The sequence below is a fragment of the Stegostoma tigrinum genome, chromosome 36 (assembly GCF_030684315.1).
Source record: "Stegostoma tigrinum isolate sSteTig4 chromosome 36, sSteTig4.hap1, whole genome shotgun sequence".
NCBI lineage: Eukaryota > Metazoa > Chordata > Chondrichthyes > Orectolobiformes > Stegostomatidae > Stegostoma > Stegostoma tigrinum.
The window spans coordinates 18,155,107-18,178,968 of record NC_081389.1 but is presented as its reverse complement, the minus strand read 5'-3'; the positions used below and the strand labels follow the sequence as shown (position 1 = coordinate 18,178,968).

The 23,862-nt window shown below is 44.8% G+C and overlaps 1 protein-coding gene across 1 annotated transcript in view; it reads right to left on the bottom strand.

Moving 5' to 3' along the window:
* LOC125446753 (sorbitol dehydrogenase-like) overlaps window positions 1-15,804 on the bottom strand; it is a 59,805-nt gene extending 44,001 nt beyond the window's left edge. The window contains exons 1-3 of the mRNA XM_059640119.1: window positions 15,595-15,804; window positions 10,772-10,805; window positions 6,064-6,228 (exon numbers count right to left, since the gene is read on the bottom strand). Of these exons, the coding sequence (XP_059496102.1) occupies window positions 6,064-6,228; window positions 10,772-10,805; window positions 15,595-15,648 (253 nt within the window). The 5' untranslated portion in view covers window positions 15,649-15,804. The remainder of the gene's footprint in view (window positions 1-6,063; window positions 6,229-10,771; window positions 10,806-15,594) is intronic.
* Between the last annotated feature and the right edge of the window lie 8,058 nt (window positions 15,805-23,862).

Below are 23,862 nucleotides of genomic sequence, written 5' to 3'. Positions count from 1 at the left end.
AAGCTTGTGTTTGCTCCCATAGTTTATTATTTCCCTGGAAGAGGTAGCTAGAAGCTAACCTGAAGCAAGAAGATATAGATTGAGATACACCAGTCTAAGTCAAGTATCTCTGACATGGAGACTCTCCCATTCCTATCATCTGCTATAGGTGTATGGGAAGGATTTACAAGCTGATTACCAAGCTGCATGATCACATTATGACTGCACCTTCCATAGACATCAAGCTGAGGAGGGGACCTTGAACCTGGACATTACCTTCTCACATCAATTTAATATCTTTCAACAATTACGTCAAACGACCAATGGAGTATTGTGGTTAAACAAGTTCATTTTCTCAAAATTAGAATATGTCCAATGTGCTGATAGTACAATGAAACCCCCCATTCTCTACTTATACTGCCAAGATTAACATCAAACACTCTCACTCTGGGCCAATGCCAAGTTGACTTCCCCTTTTACGAACGACTTGTCATGGTCCTCTGAAGAGTGCTCACTATTTCACTAGTGTATCCTTCCATTTCCCACAGTCATCTTTGAAAATAATGTGAGTGAGTTGATTAAGCAATCTCTAATTTATCCCAATGAGCTGCTTATGGATTTGAACCCATCAGATTGCTTCTTCCTCTGGAATATTGTATCAATAGAACCCTGAATCTATAGCTTCTATAGAAACAGCTTTTCAGTAGCCAGGATGCCTTTAACCACTTTTTTTTATTGTGCAGGTTTGCCAGGCCAATGCACAGCATTAACTATTAATTCCCGTTAAGAATATAATAAACCCTGCCGTGTTAAAATAGTCGCCTGAAAGACTGGAATATACACCATTGCTAAAAAGAATAAGGCTACAGTGCTGGACCACACCAAGTGCTGGAAACCTGGATGTGCATTTTTCAAAATGCTTTATTTGCTCTCCACACCCAAGGTTCCCTCTCATGTTTCCAGCCTCTGTATGACTCTCTAAGGTCTGCAAATGGCAGGCTGATAATCAAATCCAACGCATCATCCTCCGACATTTCTACCATCTGCAATCTGACCCCACCACAAAGATATTTTTCCCTCCCCACCCTTATCTTCTTTCCGGAGTGACCACTCTCTGTGACTCCCTTGTCCGCTCCACACTCTCCTCCAGCCCCACCACCCCGGCACTTTTTCCTGCAACCGAAGCAAGTGCTACACCTGCCACTATATCTCCCCCCCTCACCCCATCCCAGGCCCTAAGAAGACTTTTCACATCAAACAGATGTTCACCTGCACATCTGTCAATATTTTATACTGTATCCACTGTTCCTAATGTGGCCTCCTCTACATGGAGGAAACCAAACGGAGGCTTGGGGGCCACTTTGCAGAACACCTATGCTCTGTTCGCAACAAACAACTACACCTCCCAGTCGCGAACTATTTCAATGCCCTACCCCCCCCAACTCCTCAGATGACATGTCCATCCTGGGTCTCCTTAATCCATCTTCTATCCGCCTCCCCTCGTCTCCCTATTTATTTCAGAATCCTCTTCCCCTCCCCCAGTTCTGAAGAAGGGTCCCAACCTGAAACGTCAAGCTTTCCTGCTTCTCTGATGCTATTTGGCCCGTTGTGTTCATCCAGCTTCACACCGTGTTATCTCTGATAATCAAACCCACCTGGTTGCTTTTCATCTAATGGGTGGACAAACTCAGAAATCGCTCGGCACCAGGTTACAGTCCAACAGGTTTAATTGAAATCATGAGCCTTCGGAAGGTGAAGACAAAGGGTCAGATTTCACCTGATGAAGGAGCAGCACTCCGAAAGCTTGTAATTTCAAGTAAATCTGTTGGACTATAGCCTGTACCATGTGACTTCTGATACCTCACAAGTAGGATCATTGATCAAAATTCACTCCTGACTTATTTTGTCTGATATCTAGCCCTTTGCATTTAAAGGCTCCTGAAGCCTGACTTCTAACCCCAAATTCCCTGTTGACTGACATACACTGTCGAATTCTGTAACATCTCACCTAAGAACATCATTGACACGCATCATAAAGATGCCGGTCAGTTTCTCTCTATATACACTAGTAGAAAATTTCTGGATCTATTCTAAGTTCAATGCAACTTTCTTTTAGCAAGGGTGCGGGGTGGGGCCTAACAGAAATACCATACACCCTTGCTGCATCATTCGACTCAAACTCATTTGTTCAATTTCCATTCTATATCTCTTCTTTCAGTGGTTTCAAAAATACTTTCCTTTGAAATTTATTATCCTACAAAAAAATAGAGGGAAGAGCATATTCACGTTTCCTGTGATATGGTAATCTACTCCAAAAACCTAACCTCCGAGTTTCTCAAATCCCTGAGCCACTAGCTTGGCTTTAACCTTATATGCTCCATTTTTCCTGTGTATATCCATCTGTATGATAAGGCTGGTAGTCCCCTACCTGGTACTTCAGCATACACCAAATTATTTCCAGTTCTCTTACTCTTTGTTTGACATTCTTTATCAACATACCCTATAGTTTGTTTGTAGTAATGAAAACTCCTAATCACAATCTGCTGTAGTCCCACCAGTTCCATAGTCATTGTTCCTGTAAAACTGCTCATTTACTCACACGATAATAAAACATGAGGCTGGATGAACACAGCAGGCCAAGCAGCATCTCAGGAGCACAAAAGCTGACGTTTCGGGCCTAGACCCTTCATCAGAGAGGGGGATGGGGTGAGGGTTCTGGAATAAATAGGGAGAGAGGGGGAGGCGGACCGAAGATGGAGAGAAAAGAAGATAGGTGGAGAGAGTATAGGTGGGGAGGGGATAGGTCAGTCCAGGGAAGACGGACAGGTCAAGGAGGTGGGATGAGGTTAGTAGGTAGATGGGGGTGCGAGGAAGAGATGGGTGAGATGAAGAACAGGTTAGGGAGGCAGAGACTGGCTGGACTGGTTTAGGGATGCGGTGGGGGAAGGGGAGATTTTGAAACTGGTGAAGTCAACATTGATACCATATGGCTGCAGGGTTCCCAGGCGGAATATGAGTTGCTGTTCCTGCAACCTTCAGGTGGCATCACTGTGGCACTGCAGGAGGCCCACGATGGACATGTCATCTAAAGAATGGGAGGGGGAGTGGAAATGGTTTGCGACTGGGAGGTGCAGTTGTTTGTTGCGAACTGAGCAGAGGTGTTCTGCAAAGCGGTCCCCAAGCCTCCACTTGGTTTCCCCAATGTAGAGGTAGCCACACCGGGTACAGTGGATGCAGTATACCACATTGGCAGACGTGCAGGTGAACCCCTGTTTAATGTGGAATGTCATCTTGGGGCCTGGGATAGGGGTGAGGGAGGAGGTGTGAGGGCAAGTGTAGCACCTGCACATCTGCCAATCTGGTATACTGCATCCACTGTATCCGGTGTGGCTTCCTCCACATTGGGGAAACCAAGCGGAGGCTTGGGGACCGCTTTGCAGAACACCTCCGCTCGGTTTGCAATAAACAACTACACCTCCCAGTCGCAAACCATTTCCACTCCCCCTCCCATTCTTTAGATGACATGTCCATCGTGGGCCTCCTGCAGTGCCACAGTGATGCCACCCGAAGGTTGCAGGAACAGCAACTCATATTCCGCCTGGGAACCCTGCAGCCTAATGGTATCAATGTTGACTTCAACAGTTTCAAAATCTCCCCTTCCCCCACCGCATCCCTAAACTAGCCCAGTTCGTCCCCTCCCCCCACTGCACCACACAACCAGCTCAGCTCTTCCCCTCCACCCACTGCATCCCAAAACCAGTCCAACCTGTCTCTGCCTCCCTAACCTGTTCATCCTCTCACCCATCTCTTCCTCCCACCCCAAGCCGCACCCCCATCTACCTACTAACCTCATCCTACCTCCTTGACCTGTCCGTCTTCCCTGGACTGACCTATCCCCTCCCTACCTCCCCACCTATACTCTCCTCTCCACCTATCTTCTTTTCTCTCCATCTTCAGTCCGCCTCCCCCTCTCTCCCTATTTATTCCAGAACCCTCACCCCATCCCCCTCTCTGACGAAGGGTCTAGGCCCGAAACGTCAGCTTTTGTGCTCCTGAGATGCTGCTTGGCCTGCTGTGTTCATCCAGCCTCACATTTTATTATCTTGGATTCTCCAGCATCTGCAGTTCCCATTATCTCATTTACTCACACTCCTGTTTTGTTCTTTGACTACTACTACAAAATCTTCCCCTCCCAAGACCATAATTCCTTGCATAAATTTGCAATCTTTTCTTTGAACCATGTTTAAGGAAGTCATTCTACCGTCTACTGCTTTTTCTAGCCTTCCACAGCTTTGTTTCACATTTCCAATCTGTGGACCTTACCTCCTGGCCCTCATCTTTCACATTTATCCAATAATTATGTCTGCTGATGGCTTTTCCTGCTCTCCTTATAATGGTGGCATTCCTCCATTCTCAGGCCCCTTCTGGCAGCTGATACTTTACTGTCAATTTTCCATAGTTGTCTAGCTAGGAAAACTGCTTTATCCTGGTGTCTCTGTATCATTCGGTCTGTATTCAGCCATCCTTCCATCAGCTATAGTCTGGTCCTCACGATTGTCCCAACATACATGAATGAACGCAGAGTGCATGGCACCTCATCACTTTCTAAGACATGTTTAGTTTCTGTAAGTGTACACACTTCAAGGTCTTATTTTATATTTTTACTTTGGTAAGGATGTAACCCACGTCCCCATCTCTACTTCATTTTTCTATTGATCAGATGGTTCAACTGCACAGAACACCCATGAGAAATTGCATCCTGACACTTTACATTTGATTTTGGCCATTCTTTCAAAACAAACTCATTAAAAAGGTTCTGTTTGAAAATAACTCTTATTTTCCAATCTTCACCTTTAGGCAGCCATCCTCTACTTCATTGTCAATTCGAATCCAAGCAAGCGGTGAAACAGAGACCAAGTACTTTGTGCATACAGCTCCTTCTACACTCTATCCCAGCTTTCTATCTAGATATGGTTCAGAATGGTTATGACCTTTTCTGGAGCAGGTGGGACTTGAACATAGGCCTCCTGGCTCAGAAGTTGCGACACTTACTAACTGCGAAAGAATCCTTCACCCCCTTTCCATCTACCCAGTCAATGGATATTTCTCATCAAACTGTTCAGAGATGTTATTACATACCTTTGAAGCAGGTGGGACTTGAACCTAATTCTCCTGGCTCAGGAGTAACAACACAGAGGTAAGGACACAAGCAACCATTACCCAAGCAAAGTTTCTTTTCCCTGTCCCCAAAGGTATGCTTTCCATCTATTACCTTTATCCAATCAATGAATTAATCTGTGTATCCCAATTATCTGCTTACCTGCTTTCTATATGGTGCAATGCCCAAAAACTGTTTCAAGATAAAAGACCTCCAACTTACAGAGTAAAAACGCTTGCCCGGTGATATAGACCTCAGGAAGTAAAATCATCCCGTTCCAAAATAATGAACCATCCAATTCCCTGTAAAATTATTTCAGGTACCATTTTATTCCGTTACTGTCACTGGGTCAAAATCCTGTCAGCACTGTGTGCGAAACTGCACCACAAAGGTTGCAGTAGTTCAGCATCGCATTTCTCAGGAGCAATTGGAGATAGGGCAATAAATCCTGGCCTGGCCAAATGCAATATAATGCATGCACCCCACAAGACAACCTTATCAGTACCAACATCGCAATTTATTTGGATTCATGGATGAAGATAGGCTTCACCCTCAAACTGAGTGTGTGTGTTTTGGACCCAAAATACATTTACTATTCAAACATGACCCTTAGAAACTAGACTTAGCAAACAAACAGTCTCAGAGACACTAATCCTGTGGTCTTAGAAACTAGTTCCTTGATCAATCCCTTGGCCCTTGTGAACCAGTAGCCAGACACTTAGAAACTAGTCTTTAACAATGAATTCCGAGATACTCAGCAAACAGTCTTGGAGTCCTTGGCATCAAATCCTTTGACCCTCCTTTGACCCTTAGCAACCAGTCTCCTTGCCCTAGGTCTTAAGCAAGACGTACCCCAAAACAGCCAGTTCCCAAACTGATTGCTCAAGATAAATTGTAAATGAAAAAAGCTCGTCACAAGAACTTACCTGCTTTAAGATGGTTCACACCACAGGACACTTTAACCACAGTCCCTGAGGCTTCATGCCCAAGAACAAGGGGTTTCTTGACGACCCAATCCCCAAATTTTCCTTCTGACCAGAAATGGACATCCGTACTACAGATCCCAACAAAACCCATCTTCAGCAGCACGTCTGAAATCAACAGCACAGCAATAAGATAGCATTTCTTGCTTATATTGAGGAATGGCAGTAAACATTTTACGAGTCTTGATAAGGTGGGAATGTGCAATTTTGCTTATCTTGATTGATACAATATGTAGGCATACAATATTCATGAATTAATTAGCCTGTCAGTCAAGAATCTGGGGGCATTTGTCAGAAGTCTCGTGGTAGAATGAGTACCTCATTCCGGCAGGTACCTGTAGTCACAGTGTGAAGCATAATTTACCCCCTGATTCTCTCAAACCCTCAGCTCGATGAAGCTGCCAGGTTTTCCTGACACCTGGTTGCCCAGGGTTAAAGGTGAAAAACCAACTGGCAAGAAGACTTGCAGTTGGCAATGATCATATCTAAAGTTCTAACCTCCCTCCTTGGAGCGGGTTAGTCTCCTGCACACCTTCCAGTCTCAGTTAATACCAGAAATGGACGTGTCAACCACAGGTCTGGGTGGGGAAACAGAATTTTTCAGGCCTTAAACCCCACCCTGCCCAAACCCATCCGTATTTAGGTGACATTAAATGTTTGCGCAGCCTGCTTGGTTATTTTTGACATCAAGGAAACTAATCAAATTCAGGTAATGAGAGGAAGCAAGGTATGAAGCACTGTAGCTAGACAATTGATAAAATGAACATCTTACAGTCTCAGACAGTTGGGCTATTTTGTCCCTGAGTCAGGGTCATACAACACAGAAACAGGCCCTTCGGTCCAAATTATCCACGCTGGCCAGCTTTCCCAAACTAAACTCAGCCTTCCTTCTTGTGTTTGGCCCACGTATCTCTAAACCTCTCCTATTCATGTACTTGTCAAAGATGTCTTTAAGTGTTGTAATTGTAATTTGGGGACAGGCGAAGGAGTAGTCCAGAGCTCAACTGACAACTTGAAGGGCATTATTTTATTGAAAAAAAATGTCATTTTATTCAAGAAACGTGTTTTCAGCCCAGAGACACCTTTGCAGCATGGCTTGCATCAAAATATTAAAATACACACCAAGAAATCAGGTTGAAAATTTCCAATCAAAAATAAACAAAGAACTTCAACAGGAAAGAGGTCCTGAGGTAGTAAAGGAAGGGTAATGCTGAATTAACTGATTTTTATTCTTGGATAGAACGTGAGCATTGCTAGCAAGACCAGCATTTGCTGCCCATCACTTGCAGCCCTTGAACTGAACCAAAAACAGAAAGTTTTTGCTTTCCAGCTCCTCTGATGGTGCTTGGCCTGCCGTGTTCATCCAGTTCTAAACCCTGTTATCTCAAATATAGAAAGTGCTGGAGAAATTCAGCAGGTCTGGCAGCATTTGTGGAGAGAAAACATTCTGAGTTAACATTTTGGAGATAACACAGTGTGAAGCTGGATGAACACAGCGGGCCAAGCAACATCAGAGCAAGAAAGCTTGACGTTTCGGGTCAGGACCCTTCTTCAGAAATGGGGGAGGGGAAGGGGATTCTAAAGTAAATAGAGAGACAGGGGAGGCGAATAGAAGATGGATAGAGGAGAAGATAGGGTGAGGGGGGACAGACAGGTCAAAGAGGCAGGGTTAGAGCCAGTGAAGGTGAACGTAGGTGGGGAGTTTGGGGGGTTGGGGGTGGGGGAGACAGGTCAGTCCAGGGAGGACGGACAGGTCAGGGGGCGGGATGGGGTTAGTGGGTAGGGGATGGGGGTGGGGCTAGAGGTGGGAAAAATGGTTAGGGAGGTGGGGACTGGCTGGGCTTGTTTGTTTTCGGATGTGGTCGGGGGAGGGGAGATTTTGAAGTTTGTGAAATCCACTTGATACCATTGGGCTGCAGAGTTCCCAAGCGAAATATGAGATGCTGTTCCTGCATCTTTCGAGTGGAGTCATTGTGGCAATGCAGGAGGCCCAGGATGGACATGTCGTCTGAGGAGTTGGGAGGGAGGTGGGATTTGAAATGGTTCATGACTGGGAGGTGTAGTTTGTGGCGAACAGAGCACAGACGTTCCATTGAGCGGCCCCCAAGCCTCCGTTTGGTTTCCCCCATGTAGAGGAGGCCACTACGGGAACAGCGGATACAGTATAAAACATTGACAGATGTGCAGGTGAACATCTGTTTGATGTGAAAAGTCTTCCTAGGGCCTGGGATCGGGGTGAGGGGGGACGTATAGGGGCAGGTGTAGCACTTGCTTTGCCTGCAGGGAAAAGTGCCAGGAGTGGTGGGGCTGGAGGAGAGTGTGGAGCGGACAAGGGAGTCACGGAGAGAGTGGTCACTCCGGAAAGCAGATAAGGGTGGGGACGGAAAAATGTCTTTGGCGGTGGGGTCAGATTGCAGATGGCGGAAATGTCGGAGGATGATGCGTTGGATTTGGAGGTTGGTTGGGTGGTACGTGAGGACGAGAGGAATTCTGTTTTGGTAATTATTGCGAATGGGGGTGAGAGGGATGCGTTGCGGGAAATTCGGGAGACATGGTTGAAGGCATTTTTGATCACTGTGGAGGGGAAGTCGCATTTTTTGAAAAAAAGAGGACATCTGGGATGTTCGGGAATGGAATGCCTCATCTCGGGAGCAGATGCGGCGGAGGCGAAGGAATTAGGAATAGGGGATGGCATTTTTACAGGAAGATGGGTGAGAGGAGGTGTATTCTAGGAAGCTGTGGGAGTCAGTAGGTTTAAACTGGATGTCGGTTTCCAGGTGGATGCCAGAGATGGAGACAGAGGTCCAGGAAGGAGAGAGAGGTTTCAGAGATGGTCCAGGTAAACTTAATGTTGGGGTGGAAGGTGTTAGTGAAGTGGATGAACTGTTCAAGCTCCTTGTGGGAACACGAAGCGGCACCGAAACAGCCATCAATGTAATGGAGGAAGAGATGGGGATAGGGCCAATGTAGCTTTGAAAGAGGGACTGTTCCACATATCCTACAAAGAGGCAGGCATAGCTTGGGCCCATGCGGGTACCCATGTCCACCCCCTTTGTCTGTAGGAAGTGGGAGGAATTAAAGGAGAAGTTGTTGAGGGTGAGGATGAGTTCGGATAAGCGGATGAGGGTGTCAGTGAAGGAGGACTGGTCAGGCCTGTGAGACAGGAAGAAGCGGAGAGCTTTTAGGCCATCGGCATGGGGAATACAGGAGTATAGGGACTGAATGTTAACATTTTGAGAGTTCTTCTGAAGGGTTACTGGACTTGAAATGTTGACACAGAGCAATTTCTGTTTCTCATTTCAGATCTTCAGCATCCACAGTTCTTTGTTTTGTTTTAGATCTCAAACTGACTGGTGCTCTGGACTATTTCAGGCATTCTCCTGCTTCTGATCTGAATGTTCCTAACCTATTGACTAGAGTTTAGAGCTTAGAAATCCAACAGAACCATTTAAAAATCAATAAGTTAGCAGCTAATATTTGTGATACTTGCTGAAATGGGTAAAATGTTCGCTAGATGGAAAGAAAAGGTTATTCAACTTCATATAACTAACATGAAGGAAGAAAGGGCATGAAGATAGGATGCAACAGGTTTGAAAATTGGCTAAATGCAGCCCCCATTTTTATGTAAGAAAACTTAAACAGGCATGGAGAATCAGTAGCACATAAAGGATACACTTGTCTCAGACACCTCAAAACATTTTTCATGACTGCATGGCATTATCGCACTGGAATTCTATTTCCTTGATCAACTGCTTCTGGGCAGCAGCAACGCTCACAGGGAGCACCAAGTGGCAAATTTCAAATCTGTGCAAGGCCTAATTTTCCATTCAAGAAATAAAGCTGTCTCCTTGAGTCATTACTGCCTAACAGTAACAGCATCAACTTCAGGATCCACCTATACTGAACAACTCCACATCGGCAGTTCTTACTATCTCATGCATAAGTTATACTGTGTAAGCTAGGAGCTGGAATCTGATTGGCACTGCAGAGTAGATTTGTGCAACCTAAAGCTAATCAATAGAACCCAGGTTGTTGTTGTTAAATACCACGTTGTTAAATGTTCTCATTAATTTCTCGTGCTGTATCATACCCAAACTGATGTGATGTGATATAGTACCCCATGATTTTGTCTGTCCCAGATTTCACAAAGAATTCCTTAAGCTTTCCACTTTTCATTTGAATGTTGTAGATCATTGATGAATCAACATTGAATGCCTGCAGAAGCACATTACAATATTCACCCTTTCCAGGCTTTCTCATATTTCCATTCTCTGTTTCAAAGTCAAAACAACACGTTTTCCCTTTAGAACCTGGACAGTATTCAACCTTAGATGACATAGTGGATTGGTAGGTGAAAGATCTCGGATGTAATATGATCACAACTTCAATTAGCTGTAACAGGGGCTTCGTCACTGAGGGGGTGATAGGTAGTGCCGCAAGTGACGGTGTGGAGTAACACTGCATATCAGGTAAACAAACGTTGATTTTTGAAGAAATTTAATTGAAGTGTTAAATTTTCAGTGAAATATTTTTGCTGGTTGCATGAACAAATCTGGACATTAGTCAGTACACAATGGGGAGTTTACTGCAATAAAAATTTTAAGTACATATAGCACTGTTCAAGGACCTTAAGCAGGATAAACAGACTTACCGCCAGGGCAGAGTTCTGGAACTGGACGTTTTTCCTGTGAATGAAGGACAAGTGTCTTTTAAAAAGGAGTCAGGTTCTTGCAAGCTAATTTATGCACGATTAAATAAGGGGCATAACAGTTCGTGCTGCTAATTATATGTGAGCTGGAAATATCCAAGAAGAAAACCTATCAAATTGGGTGTTGAGCTCACCCTTTCCAATGGAAAATGGTTCTTTGTATGTCCCTAGTCATAAGGTAGTTGAAGGAGGCCATTTCCATCTTGGCTGATCAAAAAAAACCAGTTCACCCATCATTTCCTGTATCTGGGTCTTTAGCATATCTAAATGCTTGCTGTAATCTACCCTGTCTTTGGGGATGTTTGCAAATTCTCATGATTCTTTACATAAATAGGTTCATCCTGACACAACAACAAATTTGCATTTTAGCATGAACCAACAGCACCTTATTCCACGTCTTAGCTAACATTATAAAAAGAGAAAAACATGAAAATTGCAGCAAGAGTAGGCCATTTGACCTCATCAGCCTGCTCCATCATTCAATGAGATCGTGGTTGATTTGATTGACTTCAAATCTATTATCCTGCCTGCCCACTCCATAATCCTTGACTCCCTTGTAATTCAAAAACTTATCCAACTCAGTCTCAAAATTGAGATACTGCTGCAAAGTTACTTGATCCAAATCATTTTGCATTCTATATACACTGTCTCTAGAACAACTCTTCCCAGTCAGAGAGTTTATAAAGCACCGAAACAGCACAGAAACAAACTCTTTGGTCCAACCCTTGCCCATGCCGACCAGGTATCCTAAATTAATCTAGTCCCATTTGTTAGCAATTGACCCATATCCCTCTAAACCCTTCCTATTCATGTGCCCATCCCGTCACACATTCTAAAGGTTAAAAAGACCCTATTTTCCCTAGTTCTCCCTCCTAATTCAATGCTAGAAATATTTTTAACTCTTTCTCACATGGCTTGTGTCAAGTGAATATAAAGATAGCCAGCATTTTGTTCATTTGAAACATCAGCAGTGTTTAATTTAACTATTTATTACTCTCTGTGCAGTCCTATTTTGGAGACCACTACACTGACTACTAATCATTAACATTTCCACAGGCTGCATCTCACAAATATGACATTGAGGAATCAAGCTAGATACTTACCAATGGGCCAATATAATGCTAATTCAGGCCTCCATGTCATCCTACATTGAGGAGATGGGTCCCTACACCTACATTATGAACACATGAATTAAGGCAAGGAACTGGCCATTCAGCCCCTCTAGCCTGCTCTACCACTCAATAAGTTCTTGGCTGATCTAACTGTAGCCTCAACTCTACTTTCCTCTACCCACTATTCCTTCTGTTAATCAAAAATCTGATTTAACCTTAAAAGAAATCCAATGACCCAGCCTTCACCACTCTCCCACAAAAGATAACTCCATAGACTAATGACCTTCTGAGGACTAAAACAAAATAGACCTCTTCTCTACCTTCAGTGGGAGACTCCTTATTTTTAAATTGTGTCCCCTGTTTTTCGAGTCTCAGACAAGAAGAAACATTCTTTCCATTACCATTCTGCCAAAACCCCTCAGGATCTTATCAGTTTCAATAAAATCTCCTCTCATTCTTCCAAGCTCCATCGGATAATGTCCCAATCCCAATATAGACTTGTTAGTGCACAGTTCTGATCAATCAACTTGACAGGAACTTGAATAAAGTCTGGTCTGTGCAAGATTGAGAAATAAATGCTCTATTTAAACCCACGAGAAAGAACTAATATACTTTTCAAATTTCAGAGCAATCATTATCTAAAACCAAATGAAATAGGAACAGGAGTATGTGTTCGGCCCCTTGAGTCTGCTCCATCATTCAATAGGATCATGTCAGATCTAACATTCCTCAAATCCACTTCCCACTCCCGGCCCTTTCCGCATTAACCCCTGATTCCCCAAAAGATCAAAAGTCAGTCTACCCCAGACTTAAATAAACACAAGGACTCTGTCACCACAGCTCTCTGTAGGAAGGAATTCCAAAGACTCACAACCTTCTGAGACGAAAAGTTCCTCCTCATATCAGCATTAAATTGGCACATCTTTATTCTGACACAATGCTCTCCAGTTTTAGACTCTCCCATGAGGGGGAACCATCCACTCAGCATCAAGTTCCACATCAGGACCAAATCATAAATCTGCCAGAAACCCTACTCATTGATTTAAGAAGTGCTTAACACTCAGCACAGGGTGCAAACTAAAATTTCCCTTACCTCATGGGCACTTTCCCCAAGAGATATATTTTTAATCCAAAACCAAATCCGGCACAAGTGATTAAATATTTTTTTTTGATCAAGAGTTTATATCTGTAAGTATACTTATATTTAAGGAGTGCACTTATTTCCTCAGAAATCTAAGAAAGTTCGGCATGTCCACAATGACTCTTACCAATTTTTAAAGACGCGCTGTAGAAAAGCATCCTATCTAGATGCATCACAGCATGGTGTGGCAAATACTCTGCCCAAGGCCACAAGAAATTACAGAGAGTTGTCAACACAGCCCAGTCCATGACGCAAACCAGCCTTCCTTCCATTGTCTCCATCTGTATTTCCCATTGCCTCAGGAAAGCAGCTAACATAATCATAACATAACATAATCAAAGATGCCTCCCCTATTCCATCCCCTATTCCCAATTCCTCCGCCTCCGCCGCATCTGCTCCCACGATAAGACATTCCACTCCCGCACATCCCAGATGTCCAAGTTCTTTAAGGACCGCAACTTTGCCCCCACAGTGATCGAGAACGCCCTTGACCGCGTCTCCCGTATTTCCCGCAACACATCCCTCACACCCCGCCCCCGCCACAACCGCCCTAAGAGGATCCCCCTCGTTCTCACACACCACCCTACAAACCTCCGGATACAACGCATCATCCTCCGACACTTCCGCCATTGACAATCCGACCCCACCACCCAAGACATTTTTCCATCCCCTCCCCTGTCTGCTTTCCGGAGAGACCACTCTCTCCGTGACTCCCTTGTTCGCTCCACACTGCCCTCCAACCCCACCACACCCGGCACCTTCCCCTGCAACCGCAGGAAATGCTACACTTGTCCCCACACCTCCTCCCTCACCCCTATCCCAGGCCCCAAGATGACATTCCACATTAAGCAGAGGTTCACCTGCACATCTGCCAATGTGGTATACTGCATCCACTGTACCCGGTTCGGCTTCCTCTACATTGGGGAAACCAAGCGGAGGCTTGGGGACCGCTTTGCAGAACACCTCCGCTCAGTTCGCAACTAACAACTGCACCTCCCAGTTGCAAACCATTTCCACTCCCCCTCCCATTCTCTAGATGACATGTCCATCATGGGCCTCCTGCACTGCCACAATGATGCCACCCGAAGGTTGCAGGAACAGCAACTCATATTCCGCCTGGGAACCCTGCAGCCATATGGTATCAATGTGGACTTCACCAGTTTCAAAATCTCCCCTTCCCCTACTGCATCCCTAAACCAGCCTAGTTCGTCCCCTCCCCCCACTGCACCACACAACCAGCCCAGCTCTTCCCCCCCACTGCATCCCAAAATCAGTCCAACCTGTCTCTGCCTCCCTAACCTGTTCTTCCTCTCACCCATCCCTTCCTCCCACCCCAAGCCGCACCCCCAGCTACCTACCAACCTCATCCCACCTCCTTGACCTGTCCGTCTTCCCTGGGCTGACCTATCCCCTCCCTACCTCCCCACCTATCTTCTTTACTCTCCATCTTCGGTCCGCCTCCCCCTCTCTCCCTATTTATTCCAGTTCCCTCTCCCCATCCCCCTTTCTGATGAAGGGTCTAAGCCCGAAACGTCAGCTTTTGTGCTCCGGAGATGCTGCTTGGCCTGCTGTGTTCATCCAGCCTCACATTTTATTATCAAAGATGCCTCCCATACTGGTTATACTCTCACACCCCCCCCCCCCCACATTGGGCAGAAGATACAAAAGCTTGAAAACACATACCAACAGACTCAAGAACAGCTTCCTTCCTGCTGCTATCATGCTTTTGAATGGATTTCTCATATATTAGAATTGATCTTTCTCTCACCTTCTTTGTACCTGTATTCTGCTCTATTGCCCTGATGTACTTAAATAAGGTGTGATTTGCCTGGATAGCACGCAGAAAAAAAGAACTTTTCACTGTATCTCAGTACATGTGACAATAATAAATCAAAATCGTTTTTCGAGGTTTTTTTGTGACACTATTTGTAATTAGTTCCATACTGTAGACTAAATAAACTACTGAAGCGAAGTAGCACTAATTAAAAAAAAACCAAGAAAAAGAAATCCGAGACAGCACGGATTGATTTGGGAGGGGAGCTGGAGAGGGGGTTGTTTGACGAAGTCCCGTTGAAGTAGCAGCACCAACAGTGCAATGTCGACGTGATAAACATCACTTGGACACGTACCTGCTGACAACAATAGGAAACTTATCCCAGCGATGGCCCACCGTGAAACAAACACAGGAGTCAAATAAATTCAGCTTTACACCCCCCCCCCCACTTTCACTACTCTATTCCGCCGAGCCCCACCCCTCACTGCAGCAGTGAAACTCGGCTCTCCAGTTTTCCTCTCGATATTTGCTTATAATTAAGAGTCACTATCACAGCAGAGGCTGAACACACTGGCAAAACAACGTTTAGGCCTCAATCACCTCAACTTGTTTTCATGAAGTTGACGTGTATTTATATTTCACGCTGTCTCGACAAGTTTTTGACCCAGGTGCCTTCGACCTCCTGATGTTTTACACACGGTTGCTCTATCATAAGAAGAAAAAGAGACAGTTTCATTACCAGTTTCAACTCCCCACAGGCTAACACCAAAGCCATGTTGTCCTGCTGCGACATGTTTGGTCTTGTTCGTGGCTCCCTTCTTCTTCGGTGGAATTTATTGACTTGGTTGGAAGATGAGTTGAAGGATGTGTGTGTCCCTCAAGTTAAGCAAACCTCCCCCTCTCTCTGTTTAAATTTCCCCTTTCCCCTGAGCTGGTTCAGATGCCCCACCCTTGCTGCACCGGCGTAACTGTGTAACTTATTTTGTTAACTTTTGCATGAAGTTTAATAACCCCCTGTCATAGGCAACATCCATGACAACCTTTGAGGCGTATGAGGCCTGTCAACAGTTCCCATGGTAACGTCTATGAGGGGTATGTCAATCATGACCCCTTAAGGGCTAAGATTGGCCGACACCCCTGCACCCCGGCAGCTTTTAAGCAAATCAAATGCCAGACCCCGCCCCATATATGCCCCACCCACCATTCACAGAGTCGGGGGGAAAGCTTATAACTTTTGATTGGATATGGGCGGAGAGGGATTCTCACATGCATCTTCCAAAATAAAGTCTTTAAACAAGGCTTCACTTCCACAGTAATAAAATGTGAGGCTGGATGAACACAGCAGGCCAAGCAGCATCTCAGGAGCACAAAAGCTGACGTTTCAGGCCTAGACCCTTCATCAGAGAGAGGGATGGGGAGAGGGAACTGGAATAAATAGGGAGAGAGGGGGAGGCGGACCGAAGATGGAGAGTAAAGAAGATAGGTGGAGAGAGTATAGATAGGGAGGGGATAGGTCAGTCCAGGGAAGACGGACAGGTCAAGGAGGTGGGATGAGGTTAGTAGGTAGCTGGGGGTGCGGCTTGGGGTGGGAGGAAGGGATGGGTGAGAGGAAGAACAGGTTAGGGAGGCAGAGACAGGTTGGACTGGTTTTGGGATGCAGTGGGTGGAGGGGAAGAGCTGGGCTGGTTATGTGGTGCAGTGGGGGGAGGGGACGAACTCGGCTGGTTTAGGGATGCAGTAGGGGAAGGGGAGATTTTGAAACTGGTGAAGTCCACATTGATACCATATGGCTGCAGGGTTCCCAGGCGGAATATGAGTTGCTGTTCCTGCAACCTTCGGGTGGCATCATTGTGGCAGTGCAGGAGGCCCATGATGGACATGTCATCTAGAGAATGGGAGGGGGAGTGGAAATGGTTTGCAACTGGGAGGTGCAGTTGTTAGTTGCGAACTGGGCGGAGGTGTTCTGCAAAGCGGTCCCCAAGCCTCTGCTTGGTTTCCCCAATGTAGAGGAAGCCGAACCGGGTACAGTGGATGCAGTATACCACATTGGCAGATGTGCAGGTGAACCTCTGCTTAATGTGGAATGTCATCTTGGGGCCTGGGATAGGGGTGAGGGAGGAGGTGTGGGGACAAGTGTAGCATTTCCTGCGGTTGCAGGGGAAGGTGCCGGGTGTGGTGGGGTTGGAGGGCAGTGTGGAGCGAACAAGGGAGTCACGGAGAGAGTGGTCTCTTCGGAAAGCATTCACTTCCACAGTATTTGCAGTGTTATTCAATATTGTAGGGAAAAGACCATCGGTTTCCACTTGCAGAGTGAGCTTTTCCATTCCTCTTCACCAACTCTCCTTTGCTGTCAGACTGCTCCTTGTTCTGAATTTCCTCTTCCCTTTTTGATCATTAAGCCACTAAAGTGCTCAATAGATTGTGGAAAGCTAGGCTCATTGTACTCAAATCTCCCCAAGCATTTATGACCATCCTATGACACTGATGTCCAGTAACCTGCCCATTATGAAGCATCGCTACCTCTCAGATATATCCCAGACACTGATTCAGGGGTCCTGGAGCATACTAATTCCATCAGCCAGCACCCAGTTCCACTAATATTTCCGTGATCTGATTGATGGATGATGGGTGTACACCTAAAGGCTTTACTACATGGTGAGCTACTCACTGGGTCATGGCCTCCTGGGTATCTATACTCTGTGACTGGGTGACTTTGTGTGCTAGATGCAAAGTTGGCGGGCATTGGCGTTGACAACTGGGATACAAAAATTGCCAAAAGGTGCAACTTCTACAGGCCACCCCTCTGAACAAGCTGGGAAGAGGCCCCAGAGAAAGTGGAAACCAGCGAATCTCAGCCTTCCTCAGTCTCAGGAGAGACTGCTGTACCAGCCTAGGGCACCTGGGCCCCTGTAGGTGACGCCATGAATACAGAGTTAAACATCAAGGCTCAAACTGTCATTGCACGGAATGTAGAACTCCCTTTAATGCTGGAGCTTCACATTCGAGTTGTCCACAGTTTCACTTCTTCTGAAGCTTGCTTCAGATTAGAACCCTGTGTTCAAATCTAAAGCAGGGAGTGAAATCATTTTTCCGGGGGTTTACACCAATGATTCGAGTGCTAATTGTAAATGTATTCTCACCAACATCAGAGTTGGAAATGTGGATCCCTTTAAGACTCATGTGCACCTCCTGTGCAGCTGTAACCCTGTGTGCCTCACTCTGTCAAAGCACCTGTGGGTTTATATGACCTTCTGTCTCATGATCTGCCTATACTGCATGCAAAACAAAACTTTTCACTGTATTCAGGTAAATGTGACAGCTAAAAAAATTCAAATAAAATCAAGAAACCATCTTAACAAGCATGTTCAGACACATCTCTGAAGCAGCGATAACACAGTGTGGAGCTGGAGGAACACAGCAGGCCAGGCAGCATCAGAGGAGTAGGAAACTTGATGCTTCAGATCGGGACCCTTGTTCTGAACCTCCAGCTCCACACTGAGTTATCCACGACTCCAGCTTCTGCAGTTCTGAACAAGTCTGAAACAGGTGGGACTTGACATCCCTCTTCCCCCCCACCCCCCGGGCCTCTTGTGTTATAGGTAGGGACACTAGCACTACACCACGTGAAACACCACACCAGCCCCTACTCCAGTAAGGCATTTTTAAAATCAACCAGAGATGTCAGGGCAGGCCTCTGGAGTTCCACCTGTCATGGGTCTTGGACCTGGGCCTCCTGGTTCAGAGGTAGGGGCACTACCACTACTACGGTATTTTCTAATCAACCCGTTGAAAGGTGTTGTCACACATCTCCAGAGTGGGTGGGACCTGACCCTGGGGCTCCTGATCCAGCAGTAGAAACACTACAATTGTGCCACAACAGCCTTAACAAGACTCAAATAGATCACGAATTGATTGAGAAAATATCACGCTCATTGGACTTCGCATTTACGAGCAGGGCTCTTATGCTCATGCATGGGTGTCCTTGGGGAGGTAGCATGCAGGGCCCACCAATATCTTTGAGGCAGTTAGAGAGAGGTGGGCATGGTGGGGTGTGGGGGGGGGGGAGTGTTTATTGGAGTCCCTTATTTCCCACTCTGTTTCCATTGCGTTTCGTCTCTTTCTCTTTCTTCTTTCCTTTGGTGGGCAGTACTAGTAATTCATTCACTAAGTAGTCACATGGGTGATTTGGTGGTGATAGGTTAAACATTTTAAACTAAAATAGTGTTCTTTATGTGATTTTTGTTTGTTTAGATAAATGGGTGATGTAGTAGTGGGTTTTTCAAGATAGAGAAAAGAGCTAAATCATTGTGAAGCAACATTTGAGTCCAGCTATCCTTGGAGAGAGAGCACACCATATCCGCTGGTAATCTTGAAGCTTTTCAGGATATATGTGCACCACATGGGCTCGTGCTATCATTTCCCATTTCCATGATATTTTGACATAGCTGTTATTTTTTCCTTTGTTATTTTGCTATCGTTACAATACCAGATGAAGTTTACCTTTGGACAGGGAAGTATCCAGTAAAAGAAGCAGAACTGTAAGACTTAAAATAAAATATTGCAAATCTCTGAAAGATGTTTGCTACCGATTTCAACATATAGAAATCAATGCATTTGAAACAATCAAGGCCCCCAATGTATTTCTGTTCCTAACAATTAATTTTTGTGGGAGAATTTTTTTGTTTATTCATTCATTTTTGTGGGATGGGGGCATCATTAGCGAGGCCAGCATTTATTACCCATCCCTACTCACCCTTGAGAAGGTGGTAGTGAGCCGCTTTCTTGAACCACTACAGTCCACCTGCTGTGGTTTGACCCACATTGCAATTAAGGTGGGAATTCCTGGATTTTTGACTCAGCGATTATGAAGGAATGGTGAAAATATATTTCCGTGTAAAGGTAGTGAGTGTCTTGGAGAGGAACATGAAGGTGGTGGTGTACTCATTCTTCCAGATGGAAGTGGCCATGGGTTTAGAAGATGCTGTTTGAGGACCTTTGGTGAATTTCTGCAGTGCAGGTATGACACATTAAAAATTGAAAAGCTTTTCCAATTGCATATTCTAAAAAATGTTATACTTAACGTGCATGAAAGATGGCTGAATAATTCAACACTTTAATATTGCTGAAATAAGATACATCTTGTCAAAATGTTTCATCTTGCACTCATCAGGGCATTTCACAAGAATACAAATTCAAGAGGATCGCCAACATTTGTATTGCTTCAAAATGTCCTGATGAGAACAAGATGAAAGGCTTCAAAAATGTTTCTCTTTTCAGCAATGCTCAAGTTCTGTGCTACTAAAGAACTATCTGAATGTTTAATTTTCATACTCAAGAAGCATAAGATCGAGAGAAACTGATTCCATTAGTGGAAGAATCAAAATCCAGAGGGTAACAAATTCAAAGTGATTGCCAAAGAAGCAATGACAACATGATAAAGAAAGTTTTTCATGCTGTGATTGGTTAGGACCTGGAATCTGTCACCAGAGAGGGTGATAGAAGTAGATTTCATCAAGGCATTCTAAAGTGAATCAAATCATTATATTAAAACAAAATCACAGAAATACGTAGAGAAGGTGGGAAGGAGCCTAGGTAAGTTGTTCTTTCAGAGCACGTGCAGACATGAAGGACTGAATGGTTTTCACCTGTTCTGTAAGCATTCTATAATCAGAGTTTGCACTTCCTCTTGGATTCTGATCATTAACTCCTACTTTACATCAGGCATGTTCTATTGAGATTGGCTGACATGTTGACATTGGTAGAGTGATGAGGTAATGGGCACACTTTAGGATGAACTTTAGATTACACACATGGAAAAAAATATTGGATGCCCCTTAATCATGTGATTCCAACCAATCCACTCTTGTTTGAAATAACTGATCCTGGAAGGTCAATTTGCAGCAAGAACAGGATGGCAGTATTTTTCTAGGAACACTGATGCCAATTGAACTTAGAAAGCACCAGCTTCTGTTATTGGGATCACTCCAAGATACTGTTGAAATTTCTGTTCCTGCGAATGAATTTATGCTGCTGTACAGGAGCTCCAGTGTCTGTGTAATTACAATACAGTTTGATGGCTCGATTTATCACTGAAATGAATATTTGCACTTTCTCATTACCTTTTTTGAGTCTCTAAGACATTCCAAAACACTTTACAGCTTTACAAGAGTTAGCTGTCAGTCATCATCTCCATTCTTCATGGCAACATGGCAACAAATCAGCCTCTACTTCACAACCAGTCAGCATGTTCTTCCCATGCAGTCAAAAATGTTGTACTTTTTGACCTTGTATTTTTTGCAAGTTGTCCAAGTTCTATCCTACCAAAAGACTACTTCAGTTGCTTTGAAACTGTAATTGTTACTATGAGATAGAAAAGGCAGTTGCCCAGTAAGATCCCACAATAAGAAATGTGATAATGACCAGAAAAATCTGTTTCAGTGATTTCAGTTGAGCAATAAATATTGATCAGGCTAGAACAACAGAAGGAACTCCCCTCTTCTGCTTCAAAATAGTACTTGATGTCTCGCAAGGAGCCTTGGCTGAGAATCATATCCAAAAATCATCTTTCTCAGTGCTACACTGAAACCTTAGTGTATAATCCTTGCTTAAGTCTCTGGAGTGTCACTTGAACCCGAAAGCTCCTGACTGAATGATAAGAGCGCCACCAACTTGATATCTTTGCAATCATAGAATCCCTACAGCATGGAAGCAGGCCATTTAAGCCCATCAAGTCCACACTACCCCCCCACCCCAAGGGCATCCCACCCAAATCCACCCCCTGTTCTATTCTCGTAACCCTGGATTTCCCATTGCTAATCTACCAGGCCTGCACATCCCTGGACACCACGGGCAATTGTCATGGCCCAATCCATCCTAACCTGCACATCTTTGGACTGTGGGAGGAAACCGGAGCACACCCACACAGACACAGGGAGAATGCAAAAACACTACACAGACAGTTGCCTGAGACTAGAATGAAATCTGGGTCCCCAGCACAATGCAGCAGCAGTGCTAACCACTGATCCACCGTGCCACCTCATCAGCTGGAATGTGTGCAGGCTATTTACATTTCACAAACTTAGCAAAGCTCAAAGCCATCAACCCAGCAAAAATGGTGGCGAGCTGAAACAGTATGCTGGAAATTGGAGTCTGGTATGACTCTTTCACAGATGTGGAGAATTGGACTTGAAACGTTAATTCTGTTTTTCTTTCTCTCTCCACAGATGCTGCCGGACCTGCTGAATAACTCCAGCCTTCTCTGTGAGATAGTAAGAACTGCCAATGCTGGAGAATCTGAGATAACAAGGTGTAGAGCTGGATGAACACAGCAGGCCAAGCAGCATCAGAGGAGCAGGAAAGCTGACGTTTCAGGTCGGGACCCTTCTTCAGATTTCTGCAGTTCCTCCAGCTCCACACTGTCTTATCCAGCCTTCTCTGTGTTTGCTTTATGTTCATTGAAGATCATTTGTCAGTGGAATGTTCTGGTTGAATGCAGGAATACCCTCCTGCTGATTAATGTGCTGCTGTCCAAGATAATCATTTGGTTATTTCATCAATCTCCCAATTGTACTTTAAGACATGTCACAAGTTATTGGACCCATTTAGCTCAACAAGTCCACACAGACTTCCTGAAGAGCATTCCCTCCACCACTTCCTCTGGCATCTTATTCCATAGGCATTCCACCCTCTGTGTGCAAAAGAGACCTCTCAGCTCTCTTTTAAGTCTTTTCCTTCTCACCCTAAACTTATGCCCCTCTAGTTTTGAATCCCCTACCCTAGGAAAAAGACCTTGGTTATTCACCTTAATCATGCCCCTCATGATTTTATAAACCTCTATAAGGTCACTGCCAGCCTCCTATGCTCCAAGGGAAAAAAGTTCCAGCCGATCCAACCTCACCTTATAACTCAAACCCTCAGTCTCGGTAACGTTATTGTCAATCCTTTTTGCACCCTTTCCGGTTTAATAACATCTTTCCTGTAGCAGGGCGACCAGAATTGTACACAGTATTCTAAATGTGGTCTCACCAATGTCTTGTAAAGCTGTAACATGACGTTCCAGCTCCTATACTCAATGCTGTGGGCAATGAAGGCAAGTGTGTCAAATGCCTTCTTCACTGCCCTTCTACATGCGACACCACTTTCGAGGAACTGTGCATCCATGCCCCTAGGTCTCTCCGTATGACAATACTCCCCAGGTTCCTAACATTAGCTGTGAAAGTCTTTTTTAAGATGGTGAGTTATTATCTGGATTGCTATCCCTAAAGGTCTGGTGGAGAGTTCAACAACTTCCTAACGGCGATAATACACATACCGTTGAAAAGGAACAAACCGATGAAGGTCAATGGGGAAGAGAGTTGGGCGAAGCATAGGAATTGGAATAATTGGAAAGCTCTTTTAAAGTGCAAGCACAGTGCAGTCGGTTGAAAAGCCTCTTTCTGTGGTCTACCTTCCTACAGAGCAATGATATTTCGTTATCAGTTTCACTTCTATGAATCAATATGCAAATTTGACGTACCACTTAATTTTCTGGTCCAGTCTTCAAGTGGGATGAAAAGGTAACACTCCCCCCAAAATCCCACCCCATACACAAAAGATATTATTGAGCTAGAGAAGGTTGAGAAGACTCCTAATGACCGCTGGGCATCAGAGTGGCACACAAGCCCACATCAACCCTACGACAACTACTCACCCAAACTAAAGACCAACTCCCTGCCATGGACAGGATCATTGTCATCTACAAGATCCCCTACAGAGACTGTGAGAAACATTACATTGGACAAACAGGAAGGCAACTAACAACAAGAGTACATGAACACAAACTGTGTATAAAAAAACACGACCAATACTCACTCATCTCAATCCACATGGACAAGGAGAACCACCATTTTGACTGGGACAACATCAAAATCCTGAGACAAGCTAGGCAGAGACAAGCACGAGAATTCCTAGAAGCCTGGCACTCCACGAAGCAGGCTATTAATAAACATATTGAACTCAACCCCATATA